The 27,529-nt window shown below is 40.3% G+C and overlaps 2 protein-coding genes across 4 annotated transcripts; both read left to right on the top strand.

The window, feature by feature from the left end:
• On the top strand, positions 1–4,756 carry CAMLG (calcium modulating ligand). The gene is made up of 4 exons (XM_008495517.2): positions 1–278; positions 1,346–1,800; positions 2,432–2,497; positions 4,064–4,756. The coding sequence occupies exons 1-4, from the start codon at positions 2–4 to the stop codon at positions 4,253–4,255; spliced, it is 990 nt and encodes a 329-aa protein (XP_008493739.2). The 5' UTR covers position 1; the 3' UTR covers positions 4,256–4,756.
• Positions 4,757–6,617: 1,861 nt separating this feature from the next.
• On the top strand, positions 6,618–27,168 carry DDX46 (DEAD-box helicase 46). Of its 3 annotated transcripts, none has more exons than XM_030458949.1 (24): positions 6,618–6,708; positions 9,025–9,210; positions 9,926–10,066; positions 10,329–10,440; positions 11,207–11,372; positions 11,665–11,813; positions 12,113–12,226; positions 12,750–12,915; positions 13,274–13,394; positions 13,709–13,884; positions 14,317–14,438; positions 15,083–15,161; positions 16,966–17,048; positions 17,805–17,969; positions 18,321–18,483; positions 19,505–19,698; positions 20,258–20,395; positions 20,941–21,090; positions 21,736–21,933; positions 22,513–22,731; positions 23,527–23,671; positions 24,440–24,513; positions 25,253–25,331; positions 26,891–27,168. In XM_030458949.1, exons 1-23 carry the CDS (start codon positions 6,692–6,694, stop codon positions 25,298–25,300), a joined length of 3,126 nt encoding a protein of 1,041 aa, XP_030314809.1. In that variant the 5' UTR covers positions 6,618–6,691; the 3' UTR covers positions 25,301–25,331; positions 26,891–27,168. The 3 variants fall into 3 exon arrangements, with proteins under 3 accessions (XP_030314809.1, XP_030314808.1, XP_030314807.1); XM_030458948.1 differs by having other exon boundaries at positions 26,146–27,168; XM_030458947.1 differs by lacking the exon at positions 26,891–27,168 and having other exon boundaries at positions 25,253–25,685.
• Positions 27,169–27,529: the final 361 nt, after the last annotated feature.

Here is a 27,529-nt window from a genome sequence, read left to right as displayed (position 1 = left end):
GATGGCGGCGCCCGCGTCGGCGGCTGGAGGTGGGCGGAGCTGCCGCCTGCGCGCTGCGGCGGGGCGGCCCCATTGTGCGGCACTGAGGGAGCCACCGCCTCTTCTGCCGGGGATGGAGGACGGCGGCGGGCTGGGAGAGACGCCTGTGATCCCGAAGGCCGGCTCCGGCCTCTCGGCCTCTCAGCGCCGAGCTGAGCTGCGGCGGAGGAAGCTGCTGATGAACTCGGAGGAGCGGATCAACCGCATCATGGGCTTCCACCGGCCCGCGGCGGGCAAGGGTGAGCCCTGTGGCGGGCGGCGGCGGGGCTGCGGCCGCGGTGTGAGGGCTCCCGGCTGCGGTGTGAGAGCTTCGGCTGCGGCCTCCTCTCTGCCTCCACCGCTGCCCGCACCCGGGACAGAACGCCCTGTCTCCCTGCGGCTGCGGTTTGGCTTCTCGGTGTGGTCTCTTGTTTCCCTGATGAGTGGGAAGCGCGACCTTCCGTGGTCCTGGAGAGAGCCGAGGGAAGCAGAAGTGTGTCATCCGTCAGAAAGGTGCCAAAACTGGGTCTGGGGCCTCCTGTTACTGCTGACGAGCAGACGAGCTGTCGTGTCACCTCAAGTGGTGGTTCTTAGTTGAAGACAGGATGAGCCTCCCCGGCCTGTTCATGCAGTAGCTGCTTGCTTTCATAGCTCTTTGATATCAAAGTTCTGCGCTTTTGGATAACAACCAGCCATGGGTTGTTTGTGGACGGCATGCGGAATTTTCTTGCAGATTCACAGGCAGGTGATTTATGTCTGTACTCTGAGGAGGCTGAATATCTTGTCAGGAACTGAAGTTCTCAGATACCAGCTTACAGGGATGCCCTTAAGCCCTGGTTTGCGTTCCTTTAATATGGGAAGGTGCTTCTTAAGTGTTTGTCCTACCTCTCTGGTAGGACCAGCCCTGTTCTGCAAGCCTGGGGATTGTTTGTCTTCTCTGGCATCAGCTCTGTTGCTGTAAGATGGAGTCATCCTTCAGGTTTAATACAGAGCAGGTTCACATTGCTCTGCCTCTGACAATAGAGAAGAACAAGCCAAAATACCAATCGCTTTTTCATTTGTCATCATTCTGTGTGATTCACTTTCTTTCAGTGTTTGTCCTTTTAATGTTGCTCCATGTACTCGGAACAACATTTTTTCTCCTGTGCGTGCAGAGTTGTGGCTTAAAGAATTCAAGTCTTTTTATGATTTATTGATCATAAATCCATCTTTTCCCTTTAAAATGACATCAATCAAGAACCCAAATCCAGTTAGATAAAACAGTTAGATAAACTGTTGTTCCACATACCTGGTGTGCCTCACTCAGTATTTTCTTTCTCTTCTTTAGATGATGAAAGTCACACCGAGTCAAGGCTTCAGCACGAACAAGATAAATCAAACTCCCTTCCTATTCCTTCAGTTTCCAAGCGAATCGTGCTTGGTGATTCGGTCTGCAGCGTGGCAGGCACAGCTGACCACGCAGGCAGCATGATTGACCTCAAAGGGGATAAGGACTTGTTCAGTAAAACTCCAGAGCTTGTCACCGAGGGGACAAATGAGCTCCGGCACCGTACCAGAGGGGAGCTGCCGCCTGACGCTGCCCCACGGCCCCCTAGACATGGCTTGGAACAGTACTTATCCAGATTTGATGAAGCTCTGAAGTTGAGGAACCAGCTGATGAGTGAGAAGCCAAGCCAAGAGAATGGGAATGCCGGGGAGGAGTTTGACTCTTTCCGCATTTTCAGATTGGTGGGATGTGCTCTGCTCGCCGTCGCCGTCAGGGCTTTTGTGTGCAAGTACTTGGTGAGTTCAGGGAAACAATCAGCCCTGGTTTCCTAGTTTACTGCAAACTGACTGTGTAATACTCTTTATCTAGGGCTGAAGTCTGCCTGTAGAGACTGAGCTGGGAACTTAAGGCACTCTTTAAGTTTCTAACAACTGTATGAAACAGTGTTTGAGCATCAGAAGCACTGGAACAGTTGCTGCGTCTTAATTGCTCTGCAAGTTTATTCCCATCTTTGTGAGCACAAGTCAACTGCTCCTCTAGTATGGAGTCTACCAAAGAGTAAGAGTGAAAATGACAATCGTTACCCCAAGAGAAGCAGATCCTACACATTTAGCAGTCTTGTGAAAGAATATTGCAGGTGTCTGACTGTACGTGGTATGGAGGTGTGTGGCTGGTACAGTCTCTGACACCTCCTGTATGACACATTGCTGTAGACTTCTGTGATTTCAGGTTTTTAGGCTCAAAGAAAATGAGGCAGAACCTTCTCTTTGACATTGCAACTTGTCTTGGTTTGTACTATTTAATAATACTGTTGCTGTTGTCTACATACTGTTGCAGTACCTAATTTATGACTTGAGAAGCATTTAATTTCTGTATTTTCTTGATTATTTCTTCTGACCAAATTAATTTTCATATCTTTTCTTTCAGTCAATATTTGCACCATTTCTTACCCTACAACTTGCTTACATGGGTCTGTCCAAGTACTTTCCAAAGGTAAATTCTTTTTTATATTTAAACTTATACTTGGATTGTGTTTATGATAGATGTGTTCTTCCCTTGTTTTCAACTGTAGAATTGAGAGTTACCAAGTGCTGATAGTTTATAGTAGCTGTTAATCTCCCAGGTTTTGTCCAAATCTTTTTTTTTTTTTAAAGTGGCTGTGAAAATGTGGATTAGCAACTTATTTAGCAGTAATGGAAAGCATCTGACCAGGAAAGCCAGGTAGTTCATTAATGTCTTTAGGAGACTTCTGCTTTTCTTCTAGACCATGCTCTTCTCTGGTTACTATTTGCTCTGTCATGCACTGTTTTGCATGCCTGGCCAAAAACTGGGAAGATTTCATTAGAAAATGAGGCAATTCTTGGGTGTTAGGGGTTCTGCATTCCATCCCTAATGTCAGTTTGAATGGCAGCTGGAAATAGGACATTTATTTGTGTGAGAAATTTACTGCTTATTAGCAAGATTTGCTAGATCACTTGCTTTATGTATTCAAACCACTTAGTTTTGCTGAAGTAGTTATTTGGTTGGTGATTTTGTCAGGTCTGCAGTGCAAAGCAGGACTGAATGCTGCTCAATCCAGAGTTGAAAGGGAAAATTTGCACTTCAGAAGGAATAAGAGATTACCTGTAGAAAATCAGAATAAATCAGCAGTTCTTATGAAGTTGGGGATATCACTGAAAAATAACCTTCACATTGTCATTCAAAGGTGATGTGTCACAGCACAAAACAGTAGAATCTGCTTTAGGTTTGCAGTAGCTCATTTGCCAGAGCATTTTGAGCTCTAAAATGAACTCTTCAGTTTCAGAACCTGAAGAGGTGGTTCCTTTCCACCATTTGCTTTTACTGCACTTAGATGAGGTTTTGTTATCCTTCATTTGTTCTCTCATGAAACCCAGGAAGGGTCTTGACAACTTAATTTAGGTTGGATTAAATAAAATAGCCTGCAAATACCATCACATTACCCTTTCCTGCCTGTCAGCCTTCACATCCTCAGGAATCCTCATCATCAGGGCAGAAGAATGGCTTTCAAAAGGCTTTTGGGCACTTCAGAGTTCAGAGGATAAAACTGCCAAATGGAGTAATACTAAAATAGAAAGAAACAGTTGGTGTTCAATTCTAAGTCATATTTCTGTGTTAGAAAAGTAACAAATTATTTTTTTTTGCCAAGTAGAACGATGAGATTAATCTTGTTCTGCCAGTGGAGATGCCTGGCTTGGCTTCTTACACCCAGATTCCCTCTGTCTGGGACTCTTTCCCACTCAAACAGAAGCTGCTGTACAACCTTTCTGGCCTGCCTGGAGTGCCAGTGTGAAGCAGGCATAAAGTCTGTGATGAATTTTATCTGCTGTTAACCAGCCTCTCACTCAGCTCCAGGGGCTCCATCACAGCACAAATCTGGAGCTGGGATAAGGGTGGTGAATCCCAGAGAGAATCTGTGCATGCCTGCTCCTCTTCTGCCTGGCTGTGTGTGAAACTGGCACAACATTTGTGGCTTGTAAAGCAGAATTGGATTGTAACAGAAGAGTTAATGTAATGTTTGGGGTTTTTTCTTTCTTTTAGTGTGAGAAGAAGGTGAAAACAACAGTCCTGACTGCTGCTCTCTTGCTGTCTGGAATCCCTGCAGAAGTGATCAGTCGCTCCATGGACACCTACAGTAAAATGGGAGATGTTTTCACAGACCTTTGTGTTTATTTCTTTACTTTTATCTTTTGCCATGAACTTATTCTGGTTTTTGGTTCTGAAGTACCGTGATGGCTGTAGAATTCCAGGCAGTAGTTACACTGAAGCTTTCTGGACTGTATTCCTGACTGTGCAGAGGTTTAAACCTTCATTAAAATTCTTACCTATTTGAATGCTTGAAAGGAGCCTGAAATCCAGTCGTTTGGGGGAAGGAAGAGCAAGGTCCCAGACTGCCAGTTGTATGGGTTCATTTCTTTTTTAGTTACTGTGTCTGCCTGTAACAAATGTGAAGAGTAGGATGCAAGTTTCAGTGGGTGATTTATTTGGTTTAGTTAGATGGTGCCCTTCTCAGTCTCCTTCATAAACATTTATAAAGCTGCCTTTGTTCTTTTCCATGAGAACAAAGAGAATTCATTTCAGTGGAACCATATATTAATATATATATCTCCAGTATGACTGTAGCCAGCAAAACCTGCTCATTTTGTGGTGTTTCCTCTAATTTTTTGTTTAAGGAAAACTCTAAATAAAGGAAATACCTTTATTCTGCTGTTCAAATTCAGAATGCTGAGTTAAGTAACTGCTTCTGGAGGATGTTTGTGAAACTTTCCACTTCCTTGTCCTGATCCTTGCCTCACTGTGCATTATTTGTTGTGGTTGTGATCAATTTCATGTTGATGATTATGGTGCAAAACAGTGAAGCAAAACCCACAGCAAGAAAAACCCTGTTAGGTGCAAATACCTTTAAGCAAAAAGTAGCAAGAAACAAAATTAATATCACCCATTTGTGAGTTTCCAGCAGCCTGGTACTGGTGTAGCCATGTACATGCTCTCATTTTAATGCTTTTTATAATTTATCTTAGCAGTTTACCTCAGGAGGGGAAAGCCATGTATGTTGGCAACCAAACTGCAGTACCAGATGTTTGTGCTAGAGTCTGTGAGACTTGAAGAGGAACTATTTTTATTTTTTTGCATAAATCAACTTCTAATAGGCCAGTAATTTCTGGAGTTTCTGTTTGTTACCAGGCATTTGCATGTAAACAGGTTTTCCCTGCAGAGTTCTGCTCCTGCTGCCTAACACTACCACAGGGAGAGGAAGGAAGTGTCATTCCTAAGAGCTGAAACTCTGATTATCTGTGAAAATTTGGTATTTTCACTTGTAGTTCTTTCTTTAGAATCTGGACTTTCAGGTAATTTAGGCCAATGCCTTTTTTTAGCATAGAGAAACTCCCTATTTATGTCTGTTTGTCTGTGGACATTTTTTAGGGTGCAGAAGTGTTTAATCATGCCTCTTGAAATTAAACAGCCCTGCTTTCTGCTTGATCTTTCCTGTTAAAGCTTCCTGCCATATTTTTATCACAGCATTTCTGGCTGTAAGTTAGAGAGATGTTGGTTTGTGGCATGTGAACAAGATGCTCTTGGTTTGATTTGTATCTTATTTTGTTTTACTGATTATTTTCTAGTGAGTATCATGTTGCAGATGTGCAGGGCTGGGCTGCAAAAGAGTCTGACCTAGGTCTATGAGCACGAATATTTATTCAGAAGCTTTAAACTTGTTTATATTAGACAGGAATTTTAGTGAATTGATAGAGCTGTCATTTAAATTAAGGTTGAGATATGTAAATAATCAGTTTGCTCAAAAGTGACACTTGTTCTGACTCTTATTTATATGCCCTAATGTAACATAAATAAATTGCAAAAAACCTGTGTACTAGCAGCTGCAAAAAGCAATGAATTTTTAATCATCAGTGTACAAACTTTAATCCTAAATACCAAGGAAAGAGCTGATCTGCCTGCTGGATGCTCACTCAACCGTGTCATGAGAGGCAAGGCAAGATGAAATGGGTTTTCTTATCACGCAGTGAAAGAAATCTTGCTGCAAGATGCAAGCTGGAACTTCTCAGCCCTAAAATCACTCAGTTTTTGTCCAGTGGTGTCAGGGGGGGCTGGAGGGACCCTCCCTGCCCTTGGGTGAAGGGGCATGGTGCTGCTTCACCAGTGGTTAAGAAATGAATCCCTTTTACTTTTTAACTTTTCTGTTCGTGTACATAATTGTTTCCTGGTTTATTTCCAAACGGATTGTTTTTCTATTAAAAGTCTCTTGGTTACCCCTTCCTTGGTGCTTTGTCCTGGCTTGGGGCAGGGGGGGTGATGCAGGCTGGACCCCTTCCACTGGGCATCCTGACACAGCTGGGCAGCAAGGATAGGGCAGAGGTCTTTGTCCGGGCAGTTGCGATCAGCGGGAGGCGGGCAGCTGCCCGTTCCTGCCCGTTTTGGGGGCTCTCTCCCCGTTCCTGCCCGGTTTTGGGGCTCTTTCCCCGTTTCTGCCCCTTTTCGGAGCGCTGCGGGTTTTGCTGCGCTGCGCCCTCGGGACGCCAGGGGGCGCTGCCGGCGGAGGGCAGACCGGAAGCTGGGGGCGGCCCCTTCCCGCCTCCCCTCTCGTTGACCCGGGCGCTAGGGCGCGGAATGGCCGCCGCCACCGTCTAACGCAGGGGCCGCGCTGCCGCCGCCATGGGCCGGGAGTCGAGGTGAGGGCAGCGGGGTCACCCACACGGCCGGCCGGACCTGCGCCGGGACTCACGGCTCCCTCCTGGGGTGCAGCCCGGCGCGGGCGGCTACGTATCGGGGAACAAAGGGCAGCGTTGGGCCGGCACGGCAGGCCCCGGGGCCAGGCCCGGCTGTGCGGGAAGGGCTGCGGGGCGCTGGGCGGGCTTTAGGGACAAGGAGCTGCGAGGAGGCTCCTCTGTGCCCCGGGAGATGCCGTCCTCCTCCAACCCCCGCCCCGTCCTCCGCCGTGCTAAGGGACCGGCGTGGGTCTTGGCCGCGTTCCGGCCTCTGTGCGGGGGTTGCCGGGGTACAGATCCCCCTTGGCCGTGCGGGGTGTTGGGTCCCAAGCGCTGGGGTCTGCCCGGCCTTTGTGGTCTGCTTTTAAGATAACAGCAATAGCATAATTAGCCGGGTGGGTGTTAAATATTTGTTTCTCCTGGATTAGATGTTTGTTGCTTGTTCTTTTTAATGTTATGCAGGATCATCTCACTTTTGTCCTCTCGTAGCGTGTATAAACACCTGATGTGGTGTTGGAGCCAGCTCAGCAGTCGTGTAATCCTGTACGTTGGGTGTTTTCGGGTCAAGCCTGTGCTGCCCGGTGGTTCGGAGCTGCTCACACCTATCGGGCTTTAAACCCACGCCGTAATTTACAAGTGTTGTTACGGCATGTTCTTTACCTCCCAGTTTAACCTAACCACCTGACTTTAACACCAAAACGGTGACACTACAGTCCCCATGTGCTGCTGTCCCTGCACCCGAGCAGCTTCCCAGCTCTGTAACTGGGATTTACACTGAGAGAGGCAGACGAGTTGAAATGTTAACAGCTGGCTGGGTTTCAAATTAGTGATTCAGGGAAGAGCTGAGTGCTCCTGTGCTTTGTCTAAATGAGTTTCAAACCAGCTCGGGCAGCAGGTGTTGCCAGCAGGACACCGTTAAGGGCTCGGGCTGCAGAATCTCCCAGGAACTGAGTTACAAGCTGCCAACACTCAAGCTAAGGGGACTCCTTTGCTTGTCACAGTTCATCTTTTCTACTGATTATGACAGTTCTTTTTTATTTGGTCTCAAAATCGTGTAAAAAGTTGGTTTGAACTTGTTTTAATTTCCTATTTTAATGCCTAGAAAAATTTTAAAGGGGAAGAAGTGGTTCTGTGTGTCCAGTTACAGCTGACACAGGCAGTACATGGATCTGTCATGCTGATACTGTACAGATTCCAAATGTACTTGGTACCAGAATACACCATATTGCCCAAATGAACTGCATTATTTTTAGTGCTGAGGCTGTTGTAACACAACCCTGGGTGGCAGTGAGGGAAGGGAAGGAAGGAGGAGGAGGGAGGCTTGATGTCTTAGTGCCTTCTCTGCTTCTTCCTGCTTCCCAAACCTGGCTGCTAGGCTTGTCAGAGGAAAGGCTCTGTGAGTCCAGAGCTACAGGAAGGTGAACAAGGGAATTATCATGGTGTGGTGACTGAAAATCAGGGATTGGAGGAAGAGAAGATGGTCACAGTTATGATACCTCTGTCATTTGTATGCTGGAGAATTCGTAGTCCTACTCCCTCCCACTGAGTGGCTGGGAGAAGAAGGCATTAATAAAGGGAAAAAAAAGAAACTCCCATCTCCATCATGCACCACTGCAGCCTTGCTGACTTTGTAAAGCTTCTGTTGGGGTTTTGGGGGTGTTACAGAATTTCTTTTGATGTCAGCATCAGAAAGGCAGCGACTGTTGCTGTTGTCACACATGCTCAGGGGTTTGGGTTTCTTTAATTGCACTTTTGAGTGAGCTTTTCCATGCAGGAGAGCTATAATTTACCTAGATAAAAGATTATATATTGTAAAAGATCTTTGTTGCTTTTTAGACGTGTTCAGTACATTTTGGGATAGCTTCCAAGAGTCTTTCACTACGTATATAGACTAGATATGGGGAAGAAGTTCTTCAGTAGAAGGGTGGTGAGGCATTGGCACAGGTTGTCCAGGGAAGCTGTGGCTGCCCCATCCCTGGAGGTGTTGAAGGCCAGGTTGGATGAGACCTTGACCAGCCTGGTCTGGTGGAAGGTTGGAGTTCAAGGCCACTCTGTGATTCTGTGGTAATGGGAATTCCTGAAAAGCAAATTGTTCTTGTGGTTCTGGTGTTCTCATGGTGCTCTCAAGGCCGAGTAACCCCCCTAAGCTCAGCATCCTCAGGAGCACCCGTCCATCCTGCAGCCTGGCAGATGCTTGCAGGTGTTCAGACATTCCCATCTCCATAGCCTCCAGCTCCAGAGGGTTCTCATGCTGACGTTTCCCTGGGTGTTTCTGGGCAGGCACTACCGGAAGCGCTCGGCGTCGCGTGGGCGCTCTGGCAGCCGCTCTCGGAGCCGTTCTCCCTCGGACAAACGGGGCAAACGTGAGGACAGACGCTCCAGGAGCAGAGACCGAGACCGCCGGCGGGAGAGGTCACGCAGCAGGGACAAGAGGAGGTCTCGATCCCGCGACAGAAAGCGCCAGAGGTAGGAGTTTCTGCTTGGGTGGTGGTGTTCACCTGTAATTAGTGACTTTGATGCTCACAGGGTGTTAGGGGTTGGGAGGGACCTCAAGAGATGGTTGAGTCCAACCCCCACCACTCGATGTTGCTCGTGGTAGATTTTACCATGCGTGGTGTTTTGCGCATGAAGTGGTCTCTAGCTGCTGGTGCTGGAGTTTGTAAGCTCTTCATAGAATCATAGAATTGGCTGGGTTGGAAGGGACCTCAGAGATCATCAAGTCCAACCCTTGAACCACCGTTGCGGTTGCTAGACCATGGCACTCAGTGCCACATCCAGGCTCTGTTTAAATATCTCCAGACACGGAGAATCCACTACTTCCCTGGGCAGCCCATTCCAATGCCTGATCATTCTCTCCCTAAAGAAATTCTTTCTAATCTCCAACCTAAACCTCCCCTGGCACAACTTGAGACCCTGCCCTCTTGTCTTGCTGAGAGTTGCCTGGGAAAAGAGCCCAACCTCCCCCTGGCTCCAACCTCCTTTCAGGGAGTTGTAGAGAGTGATGAGGTCTCCCCTGAGCCTCCTCTTCTCCAGCCTGAACACCCCCAGCCTCTCCTCATAGGGTCTGTGCTCTTGGTGGTCTTGATGATTCTTGGATTCCTTTTACAACCCATTCCTCATTGGCAGGCTAAAGTTACACTGTGATTGTGGTCTAAATAAATAAAACTTTGTTCTGTGGCAGACGCTCAAGAAGTAGAGAAAGAGAGAGGAGCAGAGAGAGGAGACGATCCCGGAGCCGAGAGAGGAGACGGTCCAGAAGCAGAAGTAGAGGCAGACGTTCTAGATCCTCCAGCCCAAGCAAGAACAGGAAAACAGAAAACAGGTATTTGTGTTCTCTAATTGCAGTTTATATCATAGTGACAAAGTACTGTAAAACTGTTGGTAGCATGGAGGGAATCATCAGGCAAAACAGTGCAAAGCTTTGGTTTGTAGAACAAGGGGAACGTCATGTGAATGTGCTGTGAGGATCTTTATCCCATTGCTGAATGTGTCTAATGCAGTTTGTTGTGAGAGTGTTTCTGTAAAAGAAAAAGATCTGAGTTGAGCTGTAATGTTTGTAAGAAACCTGTGATCTTACCTTTCAGATCAAGATCTAAAGAGAAGACAGATGGCGTGGAAGTTTCCAAAGAGAAGAAAAAAGATGACAAAGAGGAAGAGAAGGATAAAGATGCTACCACAAATACTGTGGCCTCTGAGGTAGAAGCTTTTAATACTTCTAAATTTAAAACATAGAATTTAAACCAGGATTTGAGGTACCCATAGATTACTGCATTTACAATATAAAACCTGTTCTTAGAGCTGGATAAAATCCCCACTCCTCAAGTCAAGATTTCAAACTGCTTAGAGCACAAACCACAGACAAACGTGGAGGATCTCTCAGTTTCATGTACTAGGTTTTCAGTGGAGGAGCTGGAACATGTTTTTGACCCAGGCAGGAATCAAAGAACAGAGGGAAGCATCATGAAAAGATGTGCCTAGTTGAAGAACTCCCAAACTATCAGTTTTAGCTAACTCTTCTAAACCAGCACGTTGTTGCTTGTGTTAATACTGGCTGCACTGTCTGCAAGGGCATAATACAGTCACTGGCTTTGGTACTAGAAGGATTTTTGGAAGTCGAGGGTAGCATGATAATTCTTCAGTCACCTACAGAACAAGGCTAAAATGAGTTGGGACTCACTGGCATGAGTTATGACATTTTTTCCTAGTAAATAAAGTTAAAATTTATGTTGGTTTTATCTTAAAAATGATATACTAGTTACACTCTTTAAAAATAAAATAGTTAACTGCATTTCCTACTTGAAAATGTTACATTTGATGTTAGTATTTCTCATTTAGTTCTGTTGTGGTAAGTTTGTGGATGTCCAGTTTTCTGCAGCATGCTCACACAACAGTTACACAGTTTGAAGAAGCATAGAACAAAGTCCATTAATTTTCACTGCTGTTTGTTTTTTTTTTAAATCAGAATTTTGATCAGAACAAACTAGAAGAAGAAATGAGAAAACGAAAAGAGAGAGTGGAGAAATGGAGAGAAGAGCAACGCAAGAAGGCAATGGAAAACATAGGAGAGCTGAAAAAAGAAATTGAAGAGATGAAACAGGGAAAGAAATGGAGTTTAGAAGATGATGATGGTATTTAAATTTATAGTTAATAGTTAAATCACTTTTTTCCTAATGATACTTTTACTTCATCAACTTTAAAGCGTTTAATAACTGTTCCGAATGTGAACTCTCAAATTACAAAGCATAAATCTGGTTTAAGATACAATTGAGATTAATAAACTTTAGGTATGATTTGTATGAGGAAAACTGATACAGTAATTAAACTGAACTGGAATTACTTGGGTAATCATTGCACTTTTTGGGTAATCATGAGCACTTTTCTCTTTTCGTGTTTTATTCTCGTTTTTCTTGGTTGTAAAAGATGATGAAGAGGAAACTGCAGAAGGAGAGAAAGAAGGCCATGAGGTTGAAGATGAAGAGTTAGATCCTTTGGATGCTTACATGGAAGAAGTAAAAGAAGAGGTCAAGAAATTCAATATAAAAAGTGTGAAAGGTGGAGGGAGTGAAAAGGTAAAGTCAATTATTAAGATGGGGTTTGTCTTAAAAATAACTTTGTGTTTTAATAGCAGAATGGCTTTTAAGAAACAAGGGAGAGAAGTGAATAAGAGCATGAAGTAACTTTGATGTACTTAATGCTTGTTTAATTTCCTGATGCTTTCATCAATTATCAAGCATTATTCTTTTAAAATTTCACTGAAGTAAAAAAAAACCAAGAAGAACCATATATATATTTTATATATTTTATACACTATGGTTTTTTGTTTATATGATAGCACAATAATTCTTCTTAACTGTTGTTTTTTTTTTAGAAATCTGGACCAACTGTTACCAAGGTAGTAACTGTGGTGACAACCAAAAAGGCAGCTGCAGAGTCAGAGAAGAAGAAAGGGGAGCTCATGGAGAATGACCAAGATGCAATGGAGGTAAAATGAATCTTTTGGGTTTTTTACTATGAGAAGGCAATATGCTGCTTCTAGGAGTCATGAGAATGAGCATAGCCCTGGGATTTTTCCACCTTCTAGGGTATAAATTGTCCTTTAGCAAAAATGAGAGGTAGATTTTTCATTTTACAGTTTAGGAAACAGTAGAAAGGGATTTAATTCTGCTTAGGGCTATGGAATGCTGTACCAAGTCAGGTGTTATGATAAACAACACCCTAAACCAAATTTATAAGCATTTTCTGTTACACTGGCTGTAAGTAATGATTGTTTTAGTAGGGAGAGGTGGTACAGGTAGATAAATATAAACTGAAAGTTAAGGTGTGGGAGAAACATGACAGGAATAGATGGAACTGGGACTCTATTAAAATTGAGTGTGGGTTTTCAGTGTCTGATCTAATATGGTAAGGAGTAACTTGTTCCTGAGTAAAGTTCCACTATAACTGAAAAACCAGAGCCTCTCAGATTACCATTTATAGTAATTTATGACAAATTATAATCTACACAGTATTCCTCAGAAGAGGAGGAAGTTGATCTTCAGACTGCCCTGACTGGCTATCAGACCAAGCAGAGAAAGCTGCTTGAACCAGTGGATCATGGAAAGATAGAGTATGAACCTTTCAGGAAAAACTTCTATGTTGAAGTACCAGAACTGGCTAAAATGACTCCAGAAGGTAAGGCCAAATATGACCAGAAGATCTTGGGTGCTAATAAAAATAATGACCAGTTTTCATGTGCAAAGAAAGAGCAAATTCTTTTGGAGTGTAAAGAGCATTTGAAGCAATTTGGTGTAGAAAAACACCAAGTCAGTTGGGTTGTTATTACTCTTAACTTCATATAATATATGAAACTTTGAAAAATGTACCTGAGTCCATTCCACCTGGCTGCTGTATTTGTGTGTAACAAGCTAAAAGCTCTTGTTCTGGTTGTGGGGTGAAATTTGTATTTCATGTTCAGGGACAGATCAAGAATATTTTCATCAAGGTAACAGAAATGTCAAGTTTGACTGTTGTAATGCAAATTCTCTTTCAGAGGTGAATGTGTACAGGCTGGAGTTGGAGGGAATTACAGTCAAGGGAAAAGGCTGCCCCAAACCAATAAAAACCTGGGTCCAGTGTGGTATTTCCATGAAAATTCTCACTGCTCTCAAAAAGTAAGCAAACACTTTGAGCTGTTTCATGCTTGATTGTGCTCCCTGTGTTCTGTCACATGTTTGTGAGAAAAATCTTTGTTGCACAATGCAGGGTGTCCACGTTTGTGGTGTTACATACCTGGTAATCAGAGTGTTTGTCACTCACTGTTGGTATGAATGTTCCTTCTGCCATTTCTGTCATTTTTAAGCTGCATTTTTGGCATGGCATTGACATGTGTATGTAAATATCAATGTGGAATTTTTTTCAGCATGGCTGTGATTTGCCAAACCCTATTTTATTCTTAAAACTTTTTTTTTTTCTCTCTCTCTTGAAGACATGGCTATGAGAAGCCCACTCCCATCCAAACCCAGGCTATCCCAGCAATCATGAATGGAAGGGACTTGATTGGCATTGCTAAAACAGGAAGTGGAAAAACTATTGCCTTTCTGCTGCCCATGTTCAGACACATTATGGATCAGAGAGCATTAGAAGAAGGAGAAGGACCCATAGGTACAAAGCTTTTACTCCCCTAATTACTATTTAAAGAAATAAAAACTCAAGCATACACTTGAGTTCTTCTTTTGGTTATAGGGAGGAATGCTTCCTTCCTGATGTCCATTAATGAGTGGTTTGGGTTTTTTTCATCTAGTGAATGATAACTGTGCTGTCTGATGTTGTTTGGTATCACTGTGCTGTTTAATATTTCAAGAGCACTTGCAGATCCCTGTATCTGGAATGGAGACCTTACTCCTTTGATTTTTAAACTTTGACCAGAGTTCCACCCCACCTTCATGCTATCTTAACCCTCTTTTTCCTGAAATAGTATTTTTAAAAGTACATAGAAGTGAATTGCTTTAAACACCACTACAAAATACTGATTTTTATTGTGTAAATAATGCCTCTCCTATTAACAGTGTGTGATGAAAATGCTTTACTTTTTAGCTGTCATTATGACACCTACTCGTGAGTTGGCTTTGCAGATTACCAAGGAATGTAAGAAGTTCTCAAAGACACTTGGGCTTCGAGTTGTCTGTGTTTATGGAGGAACAGGAATCAGTGAACAGGTACAGAAAAGCTTTGAACATGCTGATCTCCTTGAAAATTCTCAAGTATGGCCCTTAATCTTTCAGGCTCTTTCTTTTTATGTATGCACTGAGGATGGCAATGATTTTATAGTGGGATATGATTGTTTGAAAGTTATTTCAAAATAATAAGCTAGATTTTTATGAGTTCCCCTCAAGATAACACAAGTCAGAATATGTTATCTTTGGTTTATTGCATGTTAGAGTAATTTAAAGATTAATTTCAACATGTTCCTCCCTCCCCTGTTATGGAAACAGCAGGAGAGACCATCTGTGATGGAAAATAGTTTATGTAGTATCAGTTGTCATAACCTGACATTTCTTATAGGCCCTTAGCTGTACAGAAGTCATATCCCCATTATTACTACTTCAGCAGGCAGAGGTTCCTCCTTTGAAAAACAAACTTTCCCAAAGAATGAAAAGAAATTTGGTAAATTTCTTTAAGTTAAAATCTTTACATAATCAGTAAAAATCTTTGCATAAACAATTCACACAGATAGAACAGCTGTATTACAGGATATATTGTTTTCTTTTTTGCAAATGATACATGTTTGGTTTTTTTTTTTAAAAAAACAACTAAGTAAATCCCCACTCTTAATAGTTTGTTTACTGTGTTTTAAAATCAGATAGCTGAACTCAAAAGAGGTGCTGAAATTATTGTTTGCACACCTGGGCGTATGATTGACATGTTAGCAGCTAACAATGGTGAGTAGAAAACCTTTTCCTATGGAGAATTATTTCTATTTGTTGTGTAATTCTAACAAATTCAGAAGATCATGTATTTTGATAAATGGTCTTACAGAATTTCCTTATATCTCTTCAGGCTGCACTATTTAGCTATTGAGAATCTATAGCACTAATAATAGGCTTAATCATATATTGGTTTGATGTTTTTGGGGGAGGACAGGAAATACTCCATTCTTGAAGAGTTTCTGAGAATGTTTATCCTTGCTAAACTTAAGCTGTGCTGGTCCAAATTGTTTAACTTCAAGCCATATAGATAAAGGTTTTAACAGTTGCTTATTTTGTCTGCCCATTGCTCCTTTATTATTAGTTTAGCTCAGCAGTTGCCCCCTTTTACATGAGAGCCTCTGACTCTGCCTTTATCTGTTGGTTTTAAAAGAACCATAGAAGCCCTCCCTTAACTGCTCAAAAGTAAAAGAACTGACCTTAAATCAAATATTCAGATTGATTAAACTGAGCCACTGCAGCTTTAAGAGGTTTTGTCCTAGTGTAACCATTGCATGCTTATTAGATAAAGTATTATTATTAAAATTATTCCACATCAAAACCTCTACTAAACTGTTGACATTATTTAACTTCTGTGGAAAAAGTACCTTCAAGACATATAGAACTGGGCTTCCAAGACTTAAATCGTCAAAGGTAGGTACATTAATGCTGTTCCCAAGTAATTTTACAAAGTTATTATTTGGGGATGAAAGTATTAAAATGTTAGATATGTAGATTTTAAGAAGTACTCCTTTTGTTCCCTGAATATGAATCCTGTATTGTAAGAAAATGCAGCACTAAAGCTCTAGGAAATAATTTGAGGATTCAGCTACGATTTGCTGAAGCTGAAAGAACCAAATTTAGTTATATAGGCATGAGTCTGAGTGATATCTGTAGAAAACGTGAAAAATCTGCTCCATTCTGAGAGCTTTTGACAGAGTCACTCCACAGCAGTTTGGAACTGAGTATTTCCACATGTTGATATCGTTGAGAAAACGATTCTTAAATCCTTGAGTTAAATCCTTCTCCTGAAAGGAGGGAATTCCTTAGCTGTTTGTTTGGGAAGGGTGCTAATTATCCTGTCAGATTTTCAAAATGTTCACAGCTAGACCACTTGTTTATTTGGTTTCGAGCTGTCCCAGAGTTTGGGGTGGATCTTTATCTTTAAATTCAGTAGTGTTACTGGGTAGGTTTTAACCTTTAGGTACCCGTTTTGACAAGACCGCTTACCCTGTTTTATGCATTTTATTATCAGTTAACTAGAATTAGTATGATTATCCTCAAGTAGTCATTTCTAGCCCCAAGGAAGCTTTACAGATTGTTTGTATAAAGGAGTTTTCTGAGGCTGCAACAGTTAGCACTGGACTTTGCCTTCCACACATGCGCTGTAATCTCTAATATGTTTTTTTCTAGGTGGCGCTGTCAGATAATGGCTGATGTGGCTCCTTGCTTCATCTCAGTCTTAGTTTTATGATGTGTTTTGGCGAGGGCAGTTTTCTGAATTTTACAGGTTCTTCTGGCCCTATGATGGTATGCAAGAGAAGAGTTTGACAAAATAAAGGGCCTTGTGCATACTTAACTCATTTCCCAGAATGTATATGTGGTTAAAATGAGGAAGTTTAAAATTCACGGTCAGTGAATTCTTAAAAAAACTTAATTACTGTCTTTGTTAGAAGATAGTGAGACTATATATAATTTTTAGAAAATATATTATTCCTGAGGGGAAACCAGATTTCCATTTGATTTTGTTTCCCATGTGTTTTTTCCTCTCCTTTCACAGGTCGGGTGACAAATCTCCGTAGAGTCACATATGTTGTACTTGATGAAGCAGACAGAATGTTTGACATGGGTTTTGAGCCTCAGGTAATTAATGACATGAGTGATACTGCCACAAGAGGCTTTTTTTTCCACTTAAAGGATTTTGCAGTGCTACCTTATTATTACACTGCCAGTGAGTGTTGAAAAAGATGGGCTACATATGGACAACAGTTTCACCAGTCTCTAATTTTCCTGTTATCCTCACATGCTGAGTTTTAAAAAAAATCTTATATAGCTTAGATATTTAAAGCTGTATTTTATATCCATAGGAGAGCTATATCTTATATATTTCTTTATGTATTTAGTGCATTTGTTTCAAATACCTGTGGCCACATTGTAGCCCTCTGTAGTTTCTTGATGTCATATTAGGAGTCTTAGACTGCTTACAAAGTCTTCGATATCTCCTGGCAGTGTCCTGGAGACAAGAACAAAGTGTTGGAAATGTTGGTGACACATTACTTGCTGGCAGCTTTGGACATCCAGAACTCTTTCTCTTATCATCAGGATATATTGTCCTCCAAAACTAGAAAAAATGCCTTTTATTTATTCTCTTGAGCTGTCAGGTTTCTGCTGCATGTCTTGGGATTTCTGCTGGGGTGTTGTCAGCACTCAACTTCCTTTCAAATCTGCCAGATTTTCCATCTCTTAAGGCCAGCACTTAGGTCTCAAGTGGAACTCTGTGAAGAAACGTTTTGTTGTCTGTGTGCTGCAGGGACCACTTTGAAGATGACAGCAATGTGTGTGTGTGTGAGGCTGAGCTACAGCACTTGGGTATTAACAGGGGATGTTCTCTTGAACCAGGTCATGCGCATTGTAGACAACGTCAGGCCTGACCGTCAGACTGTCATGTTCTCTGCTACCTTTCCCAGAGCTATGGAGGCATTAGCTCGGAGAATCTTGAGTAAACCCATAGAGGTGCAGGTTGGAGGCAGAAGTGTGGTCTGTTCTGATGTGGAGCAACACGTTGTGAGTATCACACAGCTGCCTTGCTTACCTTCTCTGCTTGCAAAAGATTATTTCCAGCAGTGTGTTGAACATAAACCAGTATACCCATGGAATCTCTAAAAATAAAAGTTTAGCCACCTTATTAAACATGAACTCAGGGTAAACTAACACCCTAATCTGCAAATGCAATGTGATCACCATTGAGGGTTGGTTTTTTTTAAGCTGAAGAGCAGTTTTGTGGAAACAGCCTGAAAAAGTCATCTCCTCTTCCTGGTATTTTTTTTATGCACCCTGAATGCATTTAATGACTTGACATACAATTTATACTGTTTCTGCTTGGCTTTCATATGGCTTTTTTTTTTTTTTTTTCAGATTGTAATAGAAGAGGAGAACAAGTTTTTGAAATTACTGGAACTCCTGGGACACTATCAGGAGAAAGGATCAGTTATCATATTTGTAGATAAACAAGAACACGCTGATGGGTTGTTGAAAGATTTAATGAGGGCCTCTTACCCTTGCTTGTCTCTTCATGGAGGTAATCTGCAATCTGAAGTTATTTATACTAACTACTCCAAACTAGAATACTGGTGCTCAGTATTATAGAAAGTAACTTAGTTCCTGTATAGTACCAGTTATTTCTTCCCAAGCAGGTTTTGCTTTCTAATTGGCAACAATATTTGTGTCTTAATTTGAAATAGAGATTATGGTTTTCCACAATTATTCTTTACTGTTCCCTGTGAGATGTCATCAGGTGCCAAGTCTTGTCTCTCTCAACAGGATTGTTGCTGAGAATGGACACCTCTCAAGTAGCAATATAATGGAAGTAGTTTAGTTAGTAGCAAGGGGAGGAAATCCCATTGGAATCTTGTCCATCCCACAGTATTTTTAAACTCTCTCTGCATAAAAAAAAATCATATGAGACTCTCCCAATGGCATTCACTACTCTACAACAGCAAGTAGTTAGTAACCTGAGTATTATAAGCTATTTTTATTTGAGATTCCACAGTAATAGCAGCTGTTGTTTCACTTTTCTGCCATCAAGTAGTAATATAACAGAAGTAGTTTACAGCAAGAGGAGGAAATCTCTTTAGAATATTGTCCATCCCAGACTCTCTTAAAGCTTTCTATATATAATGCTCTTAAAAGTACAGTAACCAGTAACTACAAAACCACTGTTCATTTACTGCAACAACGGAAGACATAAAAATATTCCTCATTCTTCTGAGATATTTATTGTAGAGAACAGGCAAAGCCTCCAGATGAAGTCTTAAGTGAATAGAAGTTTAATAGAAAATCATATTAAATAAAATTTTGAGGCTTTTGGTATGGGAAGTCATCTGTTTGTAGTGGAAAAACAGTTATTTGGGTGTTATTTCAGATAAAAGACTTAACAGATTTATTATTCTGGCTGGTGTATTTGGCCTGTGAAAGTGAGAATGTATTTAAATTTTATTTACTTAGACTTCCAGTTGTTTGAAGTTGGAGGGTGTTGACCTGTATACAAATTCTTTTGGCCAGAGCAGAGCTTTGTGATGAACTAATTTGTTTTCCTGCAGGTATTGACCAGTATGACAGGGACAGCATAATTAATGACTTCAAGAATGGAATTTGCAAACTTTTGGTGGCCACATCTGTAGCAGCAAGGGGCTTGGATGTAAAACAATTAATGCTGGTGGTCAATTACAGCTGTCCCAACCATTATGAAGATTATGTGCACCGAGCAGGTCGAACTGGACGAGCTGGCAATAAAGTATGTGGAATCAGTTCCTGTTCTGGTTACTCCTTACTACTTTTTCCTTATTTATTGCTTGATCAAGGTGTTCCCAAGGGCATAGCTAGTATTTGATATAATTGGAAAGAGGCTTTTCCTTTAGAGCTCTAAGGTTTCTGAGTGATCACATGTCAAATACATTCTGAATTTTAGCACTCTGGAAGTTGGATTGTCCATGTCCTTCTGACATGTGAATGTGGGGTTTTTAATCCAATTTGTGGCTGAAAGTTTGAATGGTTTTAACTGTTGAAAATGTGCCCTTGCTAAATTTATAAGATTTAATTTTCCAAACCTTGAACTGTGACAATATTGAAAGAGTTCTGTTTCTGCCATCTGTTGTTGATTCACTTCTGTATCAGCTTCCTGGGAAATCACATTATTCACTCTGCAGTCCCACTAAGAAAAGTTCATGCTTGAATATCAGGGTTACTTTTATTGACCAGAACAACAGCATCTGTGCAAGGGTACTTCAATACATTTAGAGATAAAGCATCTTTAGCCATTTTTATTCATTATCTTTTCACTTAATTTTGACCAGGGCTATGCATATACATTCATTACTGAGGATCAGGCACGCTATGCTGGTGATATCATTAAGGCTTTGGAATTGTCTGGGAATCCAATTCCTGCTGACTTGGAGAAGCTCTGGGCTAACTTCAAAGACCAACAGAAGGCTGTAAGTAATTCTTTCTTTAGTGGGCTTTGATCTGGGTTTAATGTGTGTGCACGTGGGTCCAGTTGTGCAGTCTCTCTGATGTCACTGAACACATATGTATGCTTAGGTAAGTGTGCAAGTGTTTTCAGGATTGGGATCTTGAATGTCATTTACAGAACCCACACAAAAGATACTGAAATTCCTTCACAGAATTTGTGTTATTATTTCTAGAGCTCTTGCTCATGCTGAGAAGAGTGACTTGTGAGTTTTCAGATGAAAAAATGGAGCTTTACTTTCTTACTGCATTTGAAAAGCATCTCAAATGAACACTTACAGAAAATCCCAGGAGTGTTTTGGTTTGCTCTGCTGAATTAACATAGCTTTTTTATTCCACTTCACTGTAAAATACTTTTTTTTAAATCTGAAGAGTTTTCTAAATGCACTAGGATTTGCTTTTTAAAATAAAAAGCTTCAAAATTATTTGTATAATTTTATAGTAATTTTATGACTATCAGAATTGGAGTTTTAAACTTCTAATATGGGAATAAATTTTTTTTTTGTTACAGGAAGGAAAACTGATTAAAAAAAGCAGTGGATTCTCTGGCAAAGGTTTTAAATTTGATGAAACAGAACAGGCTTTGGCTAATGAAAGAAAGAAACTACAAAAAGCAGCTCTTGGCTTGCAAGATTCAGATGATGAAGATACAGCTGTTGATGTAAGCACCTGAAAATAGTTGTTCTAGGGATGTCCAATGTATTTCTACATCTAGGTCAAATATAAGACATCTCAGAACACCTGGATTTTTATTATTCTCTGTCTCACAGTACTGACTTAATTGGCTACATACCATGAGCAGATCTATGTGCTCTTCAGTGTAAAAGACACATATCTATGCAGGTAAAGAAGACCTGTAGGTCTGAAGGACATGATGAACTTGAAAGTGTCTTTGTGACTTACTGGTATTTTATACTTAATATATGCACTTGTGTAAATGGCCCAGAAATTATTGTCTTTGTAATATTAATCTTGCATTTGTAATCTCAATTGCAAACATTTTTTTTACTGGAAGTGTTTTAAAGAAGTTCATAGTAGCCTCTTCTATTTCTAAATCCTTATTAGATTTCTTTCTTAAGGTTTGTTAGACTCTTTTTCTTGAAAGTAAACACGATGTTCAGACCTTTTCCTGATATTAGATCATGTCTTTTGTTGAGTTGCAGTTCTAGGCAGGCTTCTACTATTTATGCAAGATTTATTCCTTCAAAAGCATGTAAATTAAATGTACCTTAGTATTTTCTTTCTTTAGGTTGATAAGATTGTGTAACAGTAAATGCAGTGATGCAATAATTGTTTATTTCTTTAGATTGATGAACAAATTGAAAGCATGTTCAATTCCAAGAAAAGAGTAAAAGACATGGGAACACCAGGAACTTCAAATGCTCCAACACCATCAGCTGGAAATGCAGAAAAATTGGAAATTGCTAAAAGATTGGCTTTGAGAATCAATGCCCAGAAGAATCTTGGAGCAGAAGCACAAGTATTTGTCCCCTTCCACTTTAAGGTCAGGCTCTTTTCAGAGCAATTTGTTTCTTGTTTTCTTTATTTTTTTTTAATACAGATTGTTCAATTCTTTATTCTGTGGTTGCCATTTATTTAGTGCTTCCAAACACTAATCATGTGCTGCACTTTAGCTCTTTAGTGCTGGACTAAGTCATAAGTTGTAGGATTTGTAACTGAGCTAATATGATAATAAGATATAATACAGAACTGGTGATGCTTTGTCCTGGCTAAGAATTAATTACTGATAAAATTGCACAATTAGGTTTTGTCAGGTTTAGCAAAGTTGCAGAAAATCTTTCTCTGCTGAAGCATCTAATGCAGAACCCTTTTAGATTTAGGTTAATGTGGCCTGGAATGCAAAAAGGTATTATGAGCTGAAGATACAAAAGACCACTAAGATCTTTACTATGCAGGTGTGAGGGGAGTTAATGAGAGGAAGGAAGGAAGAGGAAGAGGAGTTCAGAGGATGTATTTGTTATGTGGGCAGTTAAATTGCATAGAAAGCTTTAATGAAACCCTTGTTGGTTTATAGGACTTCTTTTGGCTCTGTTGTTCTCAACCTGGACCTGTTTTTTTACAGGATGTGATGCAGCAAGCTACAAATGCTATCCTGAGAGGAGGCACAATTCAAGCTCCTACTGTATCTGCCAAGACCATTGCAGAGCAGCTGGCTGAAAAGATCAATGCTAAGCTCAATTATGTACCCATAGAGAAGCAGGAGGAAGAGAAACAGGATGGAGGACAAAATGAATCCTTTAAGAGATATGAAGAAGAATTGGAGATCAATGATTTTCCACAGGCAAGTAACCATTTGGCTATAATCAAGTGCAAATAGTCACTGTTTATCTGAGGCTATCTTCATAGCTTAGGCTATGATTATACCAATAAAATATTTTGTTCCTTCTTCTTATCATACCTAATTGAATTACTACATTTTCTGTGATTACCTCTTAGCTTATAGATACACAATGCTTTGGACATGTTCCAGGGAATATCAGAGAAACAAGCATTCCTTATCAGACAGATACCTTTTCACCCTTTGCCACTGGCTTCTCTCATCTCCAAATCTTTTGATGCTGTCAGGCATTTTATTTCAAAGGTCACTCTACTAGAACTGATATAACTTCTTGCTGTTTTTTATGATTTGTGTATTTTTGCCACTGTTGTCTGCCTCAGCAGTTATTTGGAGGCTTTATATTCCACCAGACACAAATTCCTTGTATTCATCTTTGGGTTCTGCCCAAGTTTGATTTATTTTGATGAAGTTATTTTATAACTAGTTTGTTACCCTTCCCTCTTAGAAATCCTTATCCTAACAGGTTTCTCATTCATAGGCCATAATCTAGAGTTTACACTTCTGCCAAGGATCCTTCTGACCCATTAAGTACATGTTTGCTAGATGCAAAGCATTGCCTGCTCGTGATGGCTGCACAAGTAACTGTTCTTCAGTCTGCATTTTGAAAGTAGAATGCTGTGTCTGATCCTCACAGTGGAGTGGTGTTCTTGTTTGTCTAAAATGTCAGCTAACCTTTGGATTGCCATTTTGTCTGATGCCTTTCTCCTTGTTGATCCTCCCATATCCTTTTTCTTACAGACTGCCAGATGGAAAGTTACCTCCAAAGAAGCGCTGCAGAGAATCAGTGAATATTCTGAAGCTGCTATTACAATCAGAGGAACTTATTTCCCTCCAGGCAAAGAACCCAAGGAAGGAGAACGAAAGATTTATTTGGCTATAGAAAGTATGTATTCTTTTTCTAAATGTTCTAATGTAAGATATCAAGGGTTGATAAGATGTCAAGGTTGTAAGATGTCAAGGGTTGGACTTGATGATCTCTGAGGTCCCTTCCAATCCAGCCAATTCTATGATTCTATGATATAACCCTGCTTTTTTAGCTAGACATGAAATCTCCATAATGATCATGTCTGGATGCTCACAGACCCACTTCAGATACTTCTCAAATTAGTATAATTACTAAAGAAACACTTGTTTTGTCAAATGATCCATGGGGTTCCCAGAGATGCTTCTCCTAAGACTGATGTGTGGCAGAACAATAGCAAACATGTATGGGATCAGTTTGGAGGGGAGGGAAAGAGAAGAGAAAAGAACAATCAGGAAAAGCACAAAGGTGTCTGTGCCAGTGTGAAATAAAGAAGAAAATGGAATTGTGTGGGGTTTGGCTATAAAAAGTACAAGATAGTAGATCAACAACTGAAAAAAACACTTTGCAAATCTCCTGATGGTTGAGTTGAAGTGTTGTGGGTTTTTTTCAAAGAAACCTCTAATCCTAGGTATTTCTGAACTATGTAATTTATGACTGGTTTAAGTATCAAAACAGAATGTGGTCTTGCTGAGGCAGTCTATACAATACCAGTGTTCTTCAGCAAATAACTGAGGATGTTCAGCAAGTTTTGCAATGTTTCTGAAAACAGCCAGCAATGCTTATTCTGTAGGTTTCATACACAGAAGGTGTTTAAGGTGGTAATTTTTTATTTTATTTTATTTTCAGGTGCCAATGAACTGGCAGTACAGAAAGCAAAGGCAGAAATCACACGGCTTATAAAAGAGGAGCTCATCAGATTGGTGAGTGAAATATCCAGAATGCAGAGGGAAAGTGTCTTACTTTATGCTTGATGAGCTTGAGATCAATCATGTTGACACTTCAGCATACATTTTTATTAATATCAGGGGCTGGAGCCTGTAGATCTCAGAAACACTGTTTCATAGAAAATCTCTGAGTTTTTAGTCAGCCAGACCCAGGGCTGCTATCCAGCCAGCAGATGGAGATACCACATTAACAGAGCTTTTTGGCTGGTGACCCCTAAAGAGTTAGTTACAAATAAATTCCCTTATTTCAGCACCATCAAGCAGGGGAAAGGAGAATTCTTCCCCTCGTTTTCGTACTTAATATGTGTTCAGAGTTTTGGGGGTTTTTTTCTGATATATTGTTACAGCATTCCCAGCTTATAATCAGCTGTATTCAACATACTCTCTTTTCAAGTAAGATACTCTCTTGAGACATTATATTTTGAGTTCTCTGGCTGTAGAAATCCTGTCTCTCTCTAGAATACCCTGCAGGAGATTTGAGAGTGGTTTTGGTTTTTTCTCTTAAGCAGCCAATTCCAGGAGTCCTGCTTATTTTGTTGATACTGACAGTTTTTCCAAATTGCTGACCTCCCCAGAAAGATGTTTTCTGGAGGAAGATGATTGCTAGGAAACTGTTAACTCACATGCAGTGTGGATTTCTTGTTAGTGGGGTTTTATTGCAGTTCATTTATCTGTTTGCACTTTTGACTGTGATTGTTCTCTCCTTTATTTGCAGCAAAATTCATACCAACCAACCAACAAAGGAAGATACAAAGTTCTATGAGTGTTTGGAATCACCTGTCTGCCAGTGGCTGGTGCGTGAAACTTTGTGGCTTCTGTTGTTTTTGCTGTTTACACTGCTTGTTGTAAATTAAGAATTTTTTTTTTATTTTGTCTTGCGGACAGTTTTTTAACAGAAACTTGATACTTGCTGAAACATCTTAATTCTTTCCACTAAAGTTATCAGTCTTAAAGCAGACCGTTTTTTGCAAAGCATGAGTTAACTTAGAAGAACTGTTTATATACTTTTCATCATAAAGAATATAAAATAAAACAACTTTTAATTTTCCTCACAGAGTATACAGTCAAATAAATGAAACAGTGTTGGGATTTGTGTTGGAAATCCATAGAATGTAACTGCTTCTTCTTGTGGGGACGTTCACTACAGAGCAGTTTATACTGGAAAAACAAACACCAAAATAAAGGCAGAATTTTCTCCTGATCCAGAGCATCTCTCTGGCTGGTTCCACACACATTGAGTCCCTGTACTAATGTCCCCCTAAGGTCAGAGAGTCTTGCAGTGATCACAGTAGAGATTTTATCCTCTTCACACCCCACTTTGTCTTTATCATCCAGGTAATAACTTTGGGGTTTTTTGTAAAATGAAATGTTTTGTAATATGAAAATAGTTTTCCTGGTTTTTTTCTAAACATCATAATATAAGATTTGATTTTTTTTCCTCATTCTCTGGCATAAGGATGAAAGCCTGTTTAGTTTAAAAATAAATTCTCAAAAAAAAAAAAAGAAAAAGAAAAAAAAAAAGAAACCTTTTGTAATGAAATACTACTTTGTCACTTTTTTATAGTGTTCTTATATACACACTCAATGTGATTTCTTTTTTTCCCCCAGGGTTGTTGTCTTTAATACTGTTAGGACTTGGCTTTAAGTAAAAAGGAATAATGATATTTAAGAGTGAATTCCACAGCTATTGACTATCATTGGAGTCATTAAGCTACAGGAACAGGGAAGACCTTTCTTTTTGAGGTCTCATCCCCATAACCATCAGTACTAACCATGGACACTTAACTACTCTTAAGCATTTAACTTCCCTCTTCACTTATCTGGAGCCTAAGTGGTAGCAAGTTGAATCCTCTCACTCTAGCAGCTCCAAAACGTTCAAGATGATGACTTCCAAAAGGACTTTTGTAGAAAGCTTTTCTTACCTGACACATTGAGAAGAAATGTGTCATTTTAAAACAGCTCTGTATATACTGCTTTAACCCTGGTGAAGACAAATCATGCAACCTGCATCACAGCTGTATAATTTTACATCTATTTCCCAGCTTCAGGTAATTTAAATGACTATTTCTGTTTACATCTGTGTTACTCTAATGTCAATGTACCTTATTTGCAGTACAGGAAAGGAATGCTTATGCCAACAGTACTCATTTAGGGTAAGAACACTCAATACTTGCCAATATTAATGCATTGAGCAGAGCAAAGAAGCACACACAACACTTCTCAAAAATGAAAACAGAAATCTCAAACTAAGGCTCTGTGGTTCCCTTTAAATACATCAGGTTTCTTTCCTTTAAGAACTGAGGTTTTTCTGTGTTTCATACAACTTTTGTTGAATTGTCTGACTTTTTGACAGTGTCCCCCCAGAAGAGTGACAGATTTTGATGTATGTAATGAAGAGCACTTTCAAGTTTGGAGAGTCTGACGCTTCTTTTAAACCTTGTTTCAAAATGTTCATATATATATTGGGATCTCCTTAAAAAAGGCATGATGGAGACATTTTTGTGATTTCCAGCTTTGCACTGTTGGATTTCAGAGATGCAACAATGTATAATCTTTAACTTCCTGGGGTTTTTAAATGCAATGTCAATATTCCTATGTTTTTTTAATTCCAGCAAAAATAAAAATAATTTCAATGTATATTTTTCAGAAACTGTCTTTCTGAATAGCTCATCTGTTTTCTGCACTTGCATCACTCCTGCTTTTTTTTCCTATGACAGTTAACCTCGTGCTTTTTGGATTTATGTGATGCCTACAGTAACTTCTGTTTTTCTGCTAGAAATGCAATGAGATGCAGCTCAGACTCAGTTGAGAAAGTCATAGTGAAGGAGTCAGGACACATGAAAACAAGAACAAGATGTGTATAAGCCAGAGGAGAAACTCTTAAATTAACAAATACACACAGGAAAACAGTGGAAACAAGATGAGAGTAAAAGTTAATAATGAAAAATATCTTTAGTTCTTTCCAGGTGTGTCCATTGATACAGACAAGTTC

Source organism: Calypte anna, chromosome 13, assembly GCF_003957555.1.
Source record: "Calypte anna isolate BGI_N300 chromosome 13, bCalAnn1_v1.p, whole genome shotgun sequence".
Taxonomy (NCBI): Eukaryota; Metazoa; Chordata; class Aves; order Apodiformes; family Trochilidae; genus Calypte; species Calypte anna.
The sequence above is the reverse complement of the archived record's forward strand: the minus strand, read 5'-3'. Positions and strand labels throughout refer to the sequence as shown.